We start from the raw sequence: 14,379 nt of genomic DNA on the forward strand, positions 1-14,379 counted from the left end.
ATCTGAGAGGTCCAAGATGGCATTGGACCACTTTGCAGGTGGATCCCTCCACTTGAAGAAGACGCCTGTAGAGGTGCAGGAGCTCATTGACATGATTGCCAACAACCAGTATATGTACCCTTTCGAAAGGAACCCTATGAACAATGGGGCTACACAGAAGAGAGGCCTCCTAGAAGTAGGCACCTTAGACACCATCTTGGCTCAGAACAAGTTCATGTCCCAACAGATCAATATGATCACTCAGCACTTGAGTGGGATGTAGAACTCATGGGCTTACTGTCCAGAGACAGCCTATGAGGTGGACACAGGTGATAATGCCTACACCACCATAGAGGAGATTAACTACATGGGAAACTCCTCCAGAAATTCCAACAACAATCCCTATTCGAATACTTTCAATCAGAGATGAAGGAACTACCCTAACTTTGGGTGGAGAGATCAGCAAAAGCCTCAACAAGGCTTCAGCAACAATCAGAAGGGAACGAACCAAAATAGGTTCAATAACAAACCATTCGAACCCTCTCAGTAGCAGATGGAGACACCCAACTAGAGCCTCTCTGACTTGGCTCCTATAGTCTCTAACCTTTCCAAGACCACCTACAGTTTCATGGCTGAAACTTGGTCCTCCATTCAAAACTTGGAGATACAGGTTGGTCAATTGAGCAAGAGGATCCTAGAAATTCCTTCCAACACTCTTCCAAGCAATACAGAAGTGAATCCAAAGGAAGAGTGAAGGCCCTCACTATGGGGGTTGTAACCGAACCCAAAGAGGACCCTGCTATTGAGGAGCTCAAGGAAATCAAAGCTCATGAGGAGACTAATAATGTCACCTTGCATGCTCCTTTGCTGAGAGAAGAACCTGAAGAAGACTCTTCTTCAGACGAGGAAGAGAAGTCCAAAGAAGAGCAAATTGCTCGGTACCTGGCAATCCTCAGGAAGCTGAAGGCCAACTCTTCTTATACAGAGGCGTTGGAGGAGGAGGACAAGCCTGTGGTCCTGGCCAAGGAGTGCAATGCCTTGGTTCAGAAGAAGCTCCCTCAAAAGATGCCAGATCCTGGAAGCTTCTTGATTCTCTGTACTATAAGGACCATCAGCTTTGAGAAGGCACTATGCGACCTTGGCTCAGGCATCAATCTGATGCCTCTGTCTGTAATGAAGAGGCTAGAAATTCTAGAGGTGCAGTGTGCCATAATCTCATTGGAGATGGCAGACAAGACCCTAAAAAGGTCGTATGGTATGGTGGAGGATGTCCTAGTGAAGGTTGACGACCTTTACATCCCTGTAGAGTTTGTGATTCTAGATACTGGGGATGACAGAAATGAATCCATCATCCTTGGAAGGCCTTTCCTAGCCATTGCTAAGGCCATAATTGATGTGGAAAGAGGAGATCTAGTTCTAAGACTACATGAGGATTGCATCTTATTCAAGATCCCCAACCCTCAGTCTTCTGCTGACAGAGAAAGTACCATAGTACAGCACATTGTGTCTCAGCCTTCCCTCTCAGTGGAGAGCTTTACAGAACCCCCAGACACCAACTCTAAGTTTGGTGTTGGGCAACCATCATCAAGCACTGGGAAGAAAGGTACTAAAAAGAAGGTACCTAAAGGCTGGAGGGACAAGAAGATCCCCACTGAAGGCCTCTCACATGGCATGAGAGTTGTCTTCACTAAGAGTCCAGTTGATCCATACACAGTGAGTAAGATCCTGTCTCTAGAGCATGTGGAGCTTATTCATGAGAGCACAGGAAGAAAGTTCACTGTAAGGGGTAAAGATCTGAGCACCTAGCTACCTCCATAATGGAGCTGTTGGGAGGCATGATGAGCGGATATTTTATACACTTTTTGGCATCATTTTCATATAGTTTTTAGTATGTTTTGTTTAGTTTTTATTACGTTTACCTAGGTTTTAGTATTAAATTCACATTTTTGGATTCTACTTTGAGTCTTTGTGTTTTTGTGTAATTTCAGGTATTTTCTGGCTGAAATTGAGGAGCTGGAGCAAAAGTTTGATTCAGAGACAAAGAAAACACTGCAGATGCTGTCCGGATCTGACCTCCTTGCACTCAAAAGAGCTTTTATGGAGCTACAGAAATCCAAATGGAGCGTTCTCAATGGCCATGTAAAGCTGACTTCTAGAGCTTTCCAAAAATGTATAATAGTTTATACTTTGCTTCATATTAGAAGGCCCAAAACTGGCGTCTAACGCCAGCCTCCTGCCCCCTTTCAGGCGTCCAGCTCCCAAGGAGAAGAGACCAGCGTCCAAACACCCAAAGAGGACCCCCTAGCCAGCATTCAACACCCTAGAGGCCTCATAGCACGTGGATCTCATCAAAGCTCAGCCCTAACACTCACCAAGTAGGCCCCAGAAGTAGATTTTAGCACTAAAATGACTGTTTTACCCTTACTAGTCATTAGTTTAGTATTTAAAGTAGAAGATCACTCTTTGTTAAGTACTTTTAGATCTTTGCCAAACATTTTTACCATATTTTTGTTTCACACATTGTATTTTCTATCAGTATGAGTTTCTAAACCTCCTAGGTTGAGGGGAGGAGCCCTGCTAAGTTTTATGGATTAATAAAAGTATTATTGTTTCTCTTTAATTTGTGTTTGATTCTCTATTCTAAGATGTATCTTCATTCTTCATCAATATGAATGTATTGAACTGGCATAAGGTTATCACATTCTACATGGGTTCAGAGTGCATTTTTCATTGGACAATGATGAACCACCAGCTTGATTATACATCTCATAGACGGCTAATCCATGACTTCGTTAGGGACTTCTCGAGACACCAGTTTAGCCAAGGTATGGGGTGATTAGGGTCTTTGTGGTATAGGCTAGAACCCAAAGGCACAGCATTCTCTGATCCGGAAGATTCAAACTTGTCTGTGGCATTTTGAGTAAGATCATTAAGGAGGATAGACTGCAGGAGCTTCATCCTCTATCAGAATGGATCTGCACTAACCCTGGGGTTCAGATCTAGAGGAGTATTGGTGGCTGCTCAAACCAGCATCAATCACACACAGCCTGCCATAGAAGAAATCATTCACAATTGAAGAAGACAGTAATACCAGAGTTAATTCAGAAGGACAAAGCATCTCCAATCCTTAACGACCTTCTTATCATAATTTACACAATTTATGAGTTCTGATTACCCTTTTTCTTTATTTCTTTTTATGCAATTAAACATGTCAACCTAGTTTAGATCTCACAAATCCAACAACTCCTCTATCTGCTTGACTAAGACCTGTAAGATAACCATAGCTTACTTCAAACCACAATCCTCCTGAGATAGATCGACCCTGACTCACTCAGGTATTACTTGGACGACCCAGTGCACTTGTTGGTTTAGTTGTACGAAGCGTAGGGATTCGTGCACCAAGGCAACCCAACTACTAGCATAGTAATTTCTATTCCTTTTTGGTTACTTTAGCTTGAGTTTTTATTTTAGTTTTAGTTTTTTCTCTTGCATTTTGATGTTGTGATCATATACAACACTTAGGACAGTGACAGAGACATTCAAAAATGAAAACAGAACACCTTGGGAGAACCCCCTTGTTGGCGTTGAACGCCAGACAAGGAGAAAGCTGGGCGTTCAACGCCCCAAAGGGAGTAAGGAGCTGGCGTTGAATGCCAGGATGGGAGCATCCTAGGCATTCAACACCCAAGAGGGAGCGTACATTGGCGTTGAACGCCAGCCAGGGAGCAAGGCTGGGCATTCAACGCCATAAAGGGGGAAGCCAGGACCAACTATTTGGTCCCCTATTGGCGTTCAACGCCTAATCCCTGGCTTTGAACGCCAGGTGGGGGCAGGGAATTCGAAATTCCTAACCTCTCAGGCCAGTGGGTCCCACAGAATCTCTACCTACCCCACCTTTCTTCTCTCTCTTACCTTTTCGAAACCTTGAAACCCACACCCCACTTTCCCTCTTCCCCATACACCCTCACCAATCACATCCACATCACCTTTTCCTCTTCCCAACACCCATCATAATTTCCATCATTCAATTCCCACCAACCCTACCTACTTCAAATTCAAACCATTCCCACCCATTCTTTCCTCCCATTCAACTGAACCCAACCCCATCCCTCCCCTATAAATACCCCATCACACCTCTCTTTATACTCACACCTTCTACACACTCTCCCCCTCTTACCCTATACACTTTCCACACTTTTCTTCTTCCTCACCCACCACTTGGCCGAAACCTTATTCCTCTTCTTCTTTCTTCTTTCATCTTTCTCTCCTTTTTCTCTTTTTAGTTACTCATATTTTCTCGACGACGAGCAAATATCTTAAGTTTGGTGTTGCAAAAGTTTTGATTTTTTACTTCTACCATCCATAAGTATGGCACCAAAGGTCAGTGAAGCCTCAAGGAAGAAAAAGGTAAAGGCACATGCTTCCTCTTCTGAACCATGGAAATCATGGAGATTCCTCACTAGAGCCCACCAAGATCACTTCTATGTGTGGTGAGGCACAAAATGGTGATTCCTGAGGTCTCTTTTAGGCCCAAGGAGGATGAGTATCCAGAAATCCTTGAAGAAATCTGAAGAAGGGACTGGGAAATTCTAGCCCATCCTATCTCATCCATTGGCACACCAATGGTGCCAGAATTCCACGTTAATGCTTGGGTTACAAAGGGGCATGACACTAGTGTGAACCCATAACCCAAGAACTTCCGCACCATGGTTCGAGAATAAATCTTGGACTTCAGCCCGGAAAGCATGAAGTTGGCATTGCAATTGCCTCAATTGTAAGGTGACCCACACTCTTACACTAAAAGGGTCGACTCTGATCAGAGGTTGGAGCAAGTGCTCGCAGACATTTGTGTGGAGGGAGCCCAATGGAGACTAGATGCACACAACAAGCCCTACCAACTGAGTAGGCTTAACCTCAAGCCAGTGGCAAGAGGATGGTTAGAGCTTGTGCAACGCTCCATCATCCCTACTAGTAACCGGTCTGAAGTTACTATTGACCGAGCAATAATGGTGCGTTGCATTATGCTCAAAAATAAGGTAGAGGTGCACGAGATAATCCCTTAAGGGATATACAAGTTAGCCACAAAAGCCTCTACCAAGGCAAGGCTAGCCTTCCCACACCTCATCTATCGCATGTGCAATTCAGTAGGAATTAACATCCCAGGTGATGCCCTCATTAAGAAGGATAAGCCCATCCTAAAAATGAGGATGGAGAATGTCAGAGAGCCAGCATAAGGACCCCAACAAGAGTCTGTGCAGTCGCCTCCACCAAAAATCCCTCAGATGCCTCAAGGGATGTATTTTTCTCCCCATGACTATTGGGATCAACTAAATACCTTAATAGGGAAGCTGAGCTCAAATGTGGAGCAGCTGAGGGTGGAGCACACTGAGCACGCCAGTACCCTTCATAAGATAAGAGAAGATCAGAGACGGTTGATGGATGAGCAGCTGAGCCAATGGCATGACATAGAGGAGATCAAACGCTCCATTGGATTCTCAAGAGGGAGCAGCAGCCACCATCACTGAGGTTATTGAGTCCCATTACATCTCTATCTGTTTTATATCTATTTTCATTATACTTTTATTTATTGTCTGTTTTCTTTTCTAAGTTCATGATCACATTTAGTAGTTTGTTATTTTCCAGTTTATTTTCTTATTTATTTCTATTATAAGATATCCCCTGTATCCTCACCATGCTTAAAAAGAAAAATTATTTGAAAAAAAAGTAGTGAGATGCATAAGTTTTGCATATATCATGAGTTATTTCAATTAATCTGACGTGTTGGCCTTGCATTTTTCTTCTGAATGTATTAATTAATAGTGCATGATTATTGTTGAAGTTGATAATATTGGCTCTTGAATAATGATGAATTTAGAGAAGTATTATTGACTCTCTGAAAAAAAATATTGATTCTTGAAGCAAGAAAAAATAGCAGAAAAAGAAAGAAGAAAAGAATGCTCATAAAAGAAAAATCAAAAGAGCAAGGATCCATGGCTTTGAGCATTAATGGTTAGGAGGGTTAAAAATCAACCCATAAAGCTCAAATGAGTTGCTATCACTAACTAAATGCTTGTAGTGTGAAGGTCTCAAGAAAAAAAAACTTGAGACTGAGCAGTTAAAGTCATGATCCAAAGCAAAAGAGTACGCTTAAGAACACTAGGCACCACGTTGTCTAGGAATTTAAGCAAAGATAAATTCGAATCCAAAGGGTTTCCCTAATTAAGTGCCTGTGGCATTTATGTATCCGGTGGTAATTTGAGAAAACAAAATGCTTAGAGTCACCGCTAGGCTCAAAAAGGTGCAAAGCACCGAAAGAAGCTGTGTTCAAGAATCAAAAAGAGCTAAACTAAGAGAATCAATAATACCATCTGAATTCTAGTTCCAAGGGATGTTAATATTTCTAAACTTCAAGGGAAAATAAGATGCCAAAACTGTTCAGAAATGAAGAGCTAATAACCCCATTCAATTTTTTAGAACTGAGCTTCATTGAAAACTCTGAAACTTATTGTATCATTCTCTTCTTTTTAGTCCTACTTATTTTTGGTTGCTTGAGTACAAGCAACAATTTAAGTTTGGTGTTCTGATGAACAGATATTTTATACGCTTTTTATGTTATTTTCTTAGTGTTTTTAGTATATTTTGTTAAGTTTTATTATGTTTTAGTAGGCTTTAATGCAAAATTCACTTTTTGGATACTGCTTTGAGATTTTGTATTTTTCCTATAATTTTTTAGGTGATTTTTGGGTAAATTTGGCAAGTTTTGGCAAAGTCTGATTCAGAGGCAAAGAAAGGACAACAGATGCTGTTAGATCCTGACCTTCGTGCATTTAGACGACCCTTTCTAGAGCTACCAAGTTCCATATGAAGCGCTCTTAACGGCGTTGGAAAGCTAACTTCCAGAGCTTTGCAGCAATATATAATGATCTATACTTTGCTTTGGAAATGAAGGCCCAAAATCGGCGTTGAACGCCCAAACTATCCCCTTTCTAGCGTTCAACGCCCCAAGAGGATAGAACCCAACGTTGAACGCCCAAACCTGGTATTCAACGCCACAAAGGGAGCAAGGCAACGCACTCACACCCCCTAGTGGGTGTTCAACGCCCACTCATTCATGTTAGACTCCAAGCTCAACCTAAACACTCACCAAGTGGGCCCAGAAGTGGATTTTTGCACCTTTTAGCTTAGTTTCTTTCATTATTGTAATTTCTAATTATTATTAATTTCTTTTTGAGTCTAGTCATTAATATAAATAAGGGGAGATCACCATTATTTGACACTCTCTCTCCATCACATTCGAACTTTACACATTATTCTCTGTACAGTATGAGCAACTAAACCTCTTAGGTTAAGGTTAGGAGCTCTGTTGATTCCTATGGATTAATGCAATTACGTTTCTACTTCAATCTACATTTGATTCTATTCTGTGATGCAGTGTCGTTCTTCATATTTATGAATCTTGATTCTACATGAGCTCCTTACGAGTCCTAAGCCGGATAGTATTGAGCTACATCTTGAGAATGTATCACGGGTTCCAACAAGTTATCTGCGCTAATTGGGGTATGTGACATAAAACCTCGTTAGTCAGGGATAATTGAGGTTCATGTGGCTCTAAGGGCTAGAACCATAGAGCGCCATTCTCTGATCCAGAAGATCCGACCTTGTATGTGGCGTTTTGAGTAGGATCATCAAGAGATTGAATTGCATGCGCTTCACCCTCTCCCAAATTGATCTAGCCTATTTGGGTGTTTAGTTTGGATCTGAGAAGATTAATGACCATGACCAATAGCTTAATCACTTACAGTCTTGCCATTGAAGGAAACATTCATCATTGGAGTAGTTAGTAAGACGTGTTAATCCAGAAGAAGCAGCATCTCTGAAGCCTTAACTGATTTCTCACTACTATCTTTACATTAATTCTTAATTGCTTTTGTTATTGCTTGTCTATATGCCTAAAACAAACAACAACTATCTTTCTACTTGCCTGAGTAAGATCTGCAGGATAACCATAGCTTGCTCAATTCGGCAATCCTCGTGGGATTCGACCCTCACTCACCTGAAGTATTACTTGGACGACCCAGTGCACTTGCCGGTTTAGTTGTGCGAGTCACAACTTTGCGCACCACTTTTGAACCAAATCTTAGGTGATTACTTTTTTCTAAATATGCAATCAATTCTGTCTAGTTGGCCATGAAAGCTTTCATTTTCTTTCTAGTATTAGTTCATGTTGTGAATGACCTTGTTTTGCAAATAAAACAGTTGTGAATGAGCTTGATTTTATTCATTATTATATTATAAAATGGTTATTCCAGTTGAACCACAAATGAATCGGTTAGACCAATAAACTAATAAACCAGTAATTAGAACACTTTAATAACCGGTTCAGTTTTCAGAAGCTTTGTATTTATAAGGACAGGAAGCAATAATCTCTCATCCCCGTTTTATAAAATTTTTCACATTTCTGTCCCCATCACGTAACGGGTAATAGGTACCCAATAATATCCGCTGAGGATTGAGCTTTTGTGAATATTTATGGAATTTAAAAAAATAAAAAAATTGACAAAAATTTCTCTACATTAATGCAAATCTAATTCTTTATACAAAATAATCCTCAACACTAATACATAATCATGCATTATTATGTTACCACTGATAATATCAGAAACAGTAGATTTCAATTTGATTAAATCCTACATAAAAAAAACACAATCCTACATAAATATTTTAAAATTATGTAAATCAACACCGAAAATTACACAAATATCACAATCAATATATTTAAAGTTGCATTAGAATAATTGTATTTTCATACTAAAATTAAGCGAATCTGGATAAAAATCAATACAAAAACAAGTAAGGAGTGGCACCTAGTATCAAAGAATAGAAGTCCAGCACCTTCGTGCACTGGAATAAAGAATAAAGGACTCAAGCCTAGCTCCATAAGGTGGTGCTTAACTCCACTCCAATTTTATGTATTGGGCACCCCAAAACTTGGAGTCTGACTCTAAGTGCCCAATTTTAATTTGCTTTATGCCCAGCTTCATCACTTTTCTATATACTTGGAGCCTGGCGCCAAGATCCCAAGCCCGACTCTAAGTGCATTTGTCACTCCCAGGATTCCAAAATGTGCTTCAAGCCTAACGCTACTTTACCAAGTCCGGCTCCAATGCATAACCAACTCCCATGAAGCTTCAATTCAATTCAAGATTTAAGATTTAAAAAATTAGTTAGCAACAACATCTTCTAAAAAGATAAGATTTGTTTGTTAGGATTAGATTAGATTATATTTGAATTTGAATAAGTTATCTTTCTCTTTAAAAAATAACATTAGATTAGTTTTTGAATTTCAATTAGCTAGGAAGTTAGATATAAATAAGTGAACAAGGTTCAAAAAGAGGGACATCACGGATCATACACCATCCGCCACTCTCTTTCTCTAGTTTAGTTATGTTCTTCTCTACCATGAGTAACTAAACCTCTGTTGATGTTAAAGATTAGGGGCTCTGTTTTATTTTTATAGATTAATAATGCAAGCATTTTTTTATTCATCAATAATGATTTGAAGTATCGAGAGATATTCTAATGCTGTTTTGGATTCTGGTATTACTTCAAGAGATTTAATCATCTCAGAATCTTCACTGAATTTAGAACTAGTTTTTAAATATGTGACATTTAATTCATCTAGGGATAGTCTTTGAATATTGTGTGGCTTAAAATGAAAATCATTCTTAACCTCTTCTCTTGATTAATTGACCAAGACATTGACAATTAATTAAGTTAAGAGAAATTAGATTGCCAAGACATTGGAATTTAATTATAAATAATTTTCTATGGAAAGATTTTTGCATGAATCAAAGTTTTCAAAGCACAAGTATTGTTCTTCTTAAAAGGATTTAGCATCCCCGAAGCCTTTAACATTCCCTATCTTGATTTCTTTCTAATTCTTTAAGCTTTCTCTCACCCAATAATCCAAACAAAATCAATTCTCGCTTTTCTATTTCTTCCAAGTCACAAACCAATTCCCTCTTACCAAGATGTGATTGATCTAATTAGAGATATAATTAGACATTGCTTCCCTCAATTCGTTAATCCTCGTGGAAATGATATCCACTCATCATGGTATTACTTGATACGATTTGGTGCACTTGCCAATAGTACGAGTGTATCAATTTTGGCTTATCAAATTTTTAGCGCCGTTACCGAGGATTAATTAAAATTGACAACATACGTCCAGTTAAATCACTAATCTTCGATCTTGTTTTATTTATTTTATTTATTTTATTTATTTTATTTATTTTATTTTCTTTTCTTTTAATTTCCTTATTCAGATTTAAATTCTTCTTTTTCCTTCTTCTTTACTTTTCTTCTTTATTCCGCACGGTGCATTTGATTTCTTGCTGTTTTTTAGCATGCAAGAGGAGGAGAACCGCATTCTCTTCGATCCAAAAATTGAAAAGACTCTTGCACAAATAAGGAAGAGATCAAGGGTTAGGAGAGAAGAAGTAAAAAAGATGGCAGAGGAGAATAACAATATAAGAACTCTTGGCAATTACAGTGTTTCTACCATCGATAGCTGTGGAAATAGCATAGTTGGTGCACGAATTTCCACACTTCGTACAATTGAACCAGCAAGAGCACTAGGTCATCCAACTAATACCTAAGGTGAGTCAGGGTCGATCCCACGAGAATTGTGGTTTGAAGCAAGCTATGGTTATCTTGTAGATCTTAGTCAGGTGGATAGAAGAGTTGTTTGTTTGTTGAAATGCATAAAATTGTAATAAGATAGAATTACTATGTTTGATTATAACCAGTGATAAGAAGATGGTTAAGGCTTGGAGATGCTTTGTTCTTCTGGATTAATTCCGGTCTTAATGTATTCTTCAACTATGAATGATTTCTTCTATGGCAGGTTGTATGTGATCAATGCCGGTTGAGAGGTCACCAATCCTCCTCCAGATCTGAACCCCTAGGTTAGTGTGGATCCATTCTAATTGAGGGTGAAGCTCCTCAGTTCATACTCCTTAGTGATCCTACTCAAAACTCCACAGAAAAGGTCAAATCTTCCGGATCAGAGAATGTTGTGCCTTTGGTCTAGCCTTTACCACAAAAACTCTAATCTCCCTGTACCTCGGCTGAACTGGTTTCTCGAGAAGTCCCCAACGAAGTCATGGATTAGCCGTCTAAGAGATGTATAATCAAGCAAGTGGTTCATTATTGTCCGATGAAAGATTCACTTTGAACCCATGTAGAATGAGATAACCTTGTGCCGGTTCAACGCATTCATAAGGATGAAGAATGAAGATACATCTTAGAATAGAGAATCAAACACGAATTGAAAGGAAACAGTAATACTTTTATTAATCCATAAAACTCAGTAGAGCTCCTACCCTCATCCTAGGAGGTTTAGAAACTCATACTGATAGAAAATACAATGATAAACGTGTAAAGTGTCAAAAGCTTTTAACAAAGAGTGATCTTCCACTTTAAATACTAAACTAATGACTAATGGTTACATAAAAAGGGTAAAACAGTCTTTTAGTGTGAAAATCCACTTCCGAGGCCTACTTGGTGAGTGTTTGGGCTGAGCTTTGATGAGATCCACGAGTTAGGAGACTCCTTGGGCATTGAATGCCTGCTAGGAGGTCCTTCTTGGGCGTTTGAACGCTGGCTACCCCCTTGTGGGCACTGGACGCCTGGACTAGGGTAGGTGGCTACCGTTGAACGCCAGTTTTGGGCCTTTTATTCTGAAGAAAAGTCTAAACTATTATATATTTCTGGAAAGCCCTGGATTTAGCTTTCTATAGCCATTGAGAATGCTCCATTTGGATGTTTGTAGCTCCAGAAAAGCTCTTTTGAGTGCAAGGAGGTCAGATCCGAACAGCATCTGCAGTGCTTTCTCTACCTCTGAATCAGCCTTTTGCTCCAACTCCTCAATTTCAGCCATAAAATACCTACAATTGCATAAAAATACACAAACTCAAAGTAGAATCCAAAAATGTGAATTTTGCACTAAAACCTATGAAAATATACTAGATCTTAAACAAAACATGCTAAAAACTATATAAAAATGATGTCAAAAAGCGTATGAAATATCCGCTCATCACAACACCAAATTTAAACTGTTGCTTGTTCCCAAGCAACTAAAAACAAAGTAGGATAAAAAAGAAGAGCGGGACTTAGTAACTTTCTGCTTCTGAATAGTTTTGGCATCTTACTATCCATTGAAACTCAGAAGTATTAGCATCCTTAGGAACTCAGAATCCAGATTATATTATTGACTCTCCTAGTTTAGTTCTTTTTTATTCTTGAACATAGCTTTTTAGAGTCTTGGCTGTGGCCCTAAGTACTTTGTTTTACAGTATTACCACCGGATACATAAATGCCACAGACACTTAACTGGGTGAACCCTTTCGAATTGTGATTCAGCTTTGCTAGAATCCCCAGATAGAGGTGTCCAGAGTTTTTAAGCACACTCTTTTTGCTTTGGATCATGACTTTAACTGCTCAGTCTCAAGCTTTTCACTTGACACCTTCACACCACAAGCACATAGTTAGGGACAGCTTGTTTGAGCCGCTTAAGCCAAGAACTTTTTATTTCTTTTAAGCCCTCCTAACCATTGATGCTTAAAGCCTTGGATCCTTTGACCCTTGCCTTTTGGTTTAAAGGGTTATTGGCTTTTTTTGCTTTGCTTTTTTTTTCGCATGCATGTATTTTTTTCTTTTTTTGCGACATGATTTTTCTTTTTCTTTTTGCTGCTTTTTCTTGCTTCAAGAATCAATTTTTTTTTATTTTTCAGATTACCAATAATACTTCTTCTTTTTCATCATTCTTTCAAGAGACAACATTCTTAATTCTAATTTCAAATATGCACTGTTCATTCATACATTCAAAAAGCAAAAGCAATGCCCCCACATCAAAATAATTGAACTATTCTTATTATATAACTCAAAATTCATGCATCTCTCAATTATTTTCAAATAAAATTTTCTTTTAAGTAATATTAGAGATATATAGAACATTTTACAACCTTAAGACATAAATTAAAATGATCATGCAATAAGAACAAGAGAATAGACAATAAAACATAACAAAAAACAGAAAAATTAGAATAAGCAAGGTGATGAAACGGGACCACCTTAGGGATGGCGACTACCACCTCCTCTAGAGAACCCAATGGTGTGCTTGATATCTTCAATGTCACGCCCTTGTCTCTGTTGTTCTTTCCTCATAACTCTTTGTTCTTCCCTCGTGACTCTTTGGTCTTCTCTTATTTCATGGAGGGTGGTGGAATAATCCTGATGCTCCAACCTCAATTGCTCCATGTTATTTCTTAGTTCTTCAAGAGAAGTATGCCATTGATCCCAATAGCTTTGAGGAGGAAAATACATCCCTTGAGGCATCTCCGGTATCTCATGTTGAGGCAGCTCCACATGCTCTTGTTGTGGTTCATGTGTCGGCTCTCTAGTATGTTCCATCCTACTTTTAGTGATGGGCTTGTCCTCCTCAATATGAATGTCTCCTTCTATGACAATTCCAGCTGAATTGTATAGGTGACATATAAGATGAGGGAAAGCTAACCTTGCATTGGTGGGAGGCTTGCCCGCCACTTTGTACAACTCTTGAGGTATCACCTCAAATACTTCCACCTCCTCTCTGAGCATGATGCAATGGATCATGATGGCTCGGTCTATGGCCACTTCGGACCAGTTGCTAGTACGGATGATAGAGCGTTGGATAAACTCCAACCATCATCTAGCTATGGGCTTGAGGTCAGGCCTTCTCATTTGGATAGGCTTGCCTTGAGAATTCTTTTTCCACTGTGCTCCTTCCACACAGATGTCTGAGAATACTTGATCCAGTCTCTTATCACGGTTAACTCTCCTAGTGTAAGAATGTGGGTCTTCTTGCATCAAAGGCAGGTTGAACGCCAACCTCATGCTTTCCGGACTAAAGTTCAAGATTTTCCCTCAAACCATAGTGATCCAATTCTCGGGATGTGGGTTCACACTAGTGTCATGGTTTTTAGTAACCTATGCATTAGCATAGAACTCTTACACCATTAGAATCCCAACCTCTTAGATGGAATTGGTTAGGACTTCCCAACCTCTTCTCTAGATCTCTCTTCAGATTTTTGGATACTCATTCTTCTTAAGCCTAAAAGAGACCTCAGGGATCACCTTCTTCTCTGCCACTACTTCATAGAAGTGGTCTTGGTGGGGTTTGGTGATGAATCTCTCCATCTCCCAAGATTTGAAGGTGGCAGCTACTGCTTTTTCTTTTTTCTTTCTAGAGGATTCTCCAACCTTGGGTGCCATAAGTGGTATTGGAAAGTAAAAAGCAATGCTTTTCCCATACCAAACTTAAGAGCTTTGCTCGTCCTCGAGCAAAAATAAATAAAAGAG

At 39.3% G+C, this 14,379-nt stretch overlaps 1 protein-coding gene across 1 annotated transcript; it reads left to right on the forward strand.

Annotated features, from left to right (window-relative positions):
• The first annotated feature begins 744 nt into the window (after positions 1-744).
• Positions 745-1,785, forward strand: LOC107470305 (uncharacterized). Its single transcript, XM_016089696.1, has 2 exons — positions 745-1,582; positions 1,694-1,785. The coding sequence occupies exons 1-2, from the start codon at positions 745-747 to the stop codon at positions 1,783-1,785; spliced, it is 930 nt and encodes a 309-aa protein (XP_015945182.1).
• The last annotated feature ends 12,594 nt before the right edge of the window (positions 1,786-14,379 follow it).

This window comes from Arachis duranensis, chromosome 10 (assembly GCF_000817695.3).
Source record: "Arachis duranensis cultivar V14167 chromosome 10, aradu.V14167.gnm2.J7QH, whole genome shotgun sequence".
In the NCBI taxonomy this organism is placed as follows: Eukaryota; Viridiplantae; Streptophyta; class Magnoliopsida; order Fabales; family Fabaceae; genus Arachis; species Arachis duranensis.

What these genes read in the sequence shown, in the direction of transcription:
- LOC107470305 (XM_016089696.1), top strand. Translation starts at nt 745, where the DNA reads ATGGGGGTTGTAACCGAACCCAAAGAGGACCCTGCTATTGAGGAGCTC. An exon ending in ATCAAGCACTGGGAAGAAAG is followed by an intron (nt 1,583 to 1,693) that starts GTACTAAAAAGA and finishes ATCCATACACAG; the next exon opens with TGAGTAAGATCCTGTCTCTA.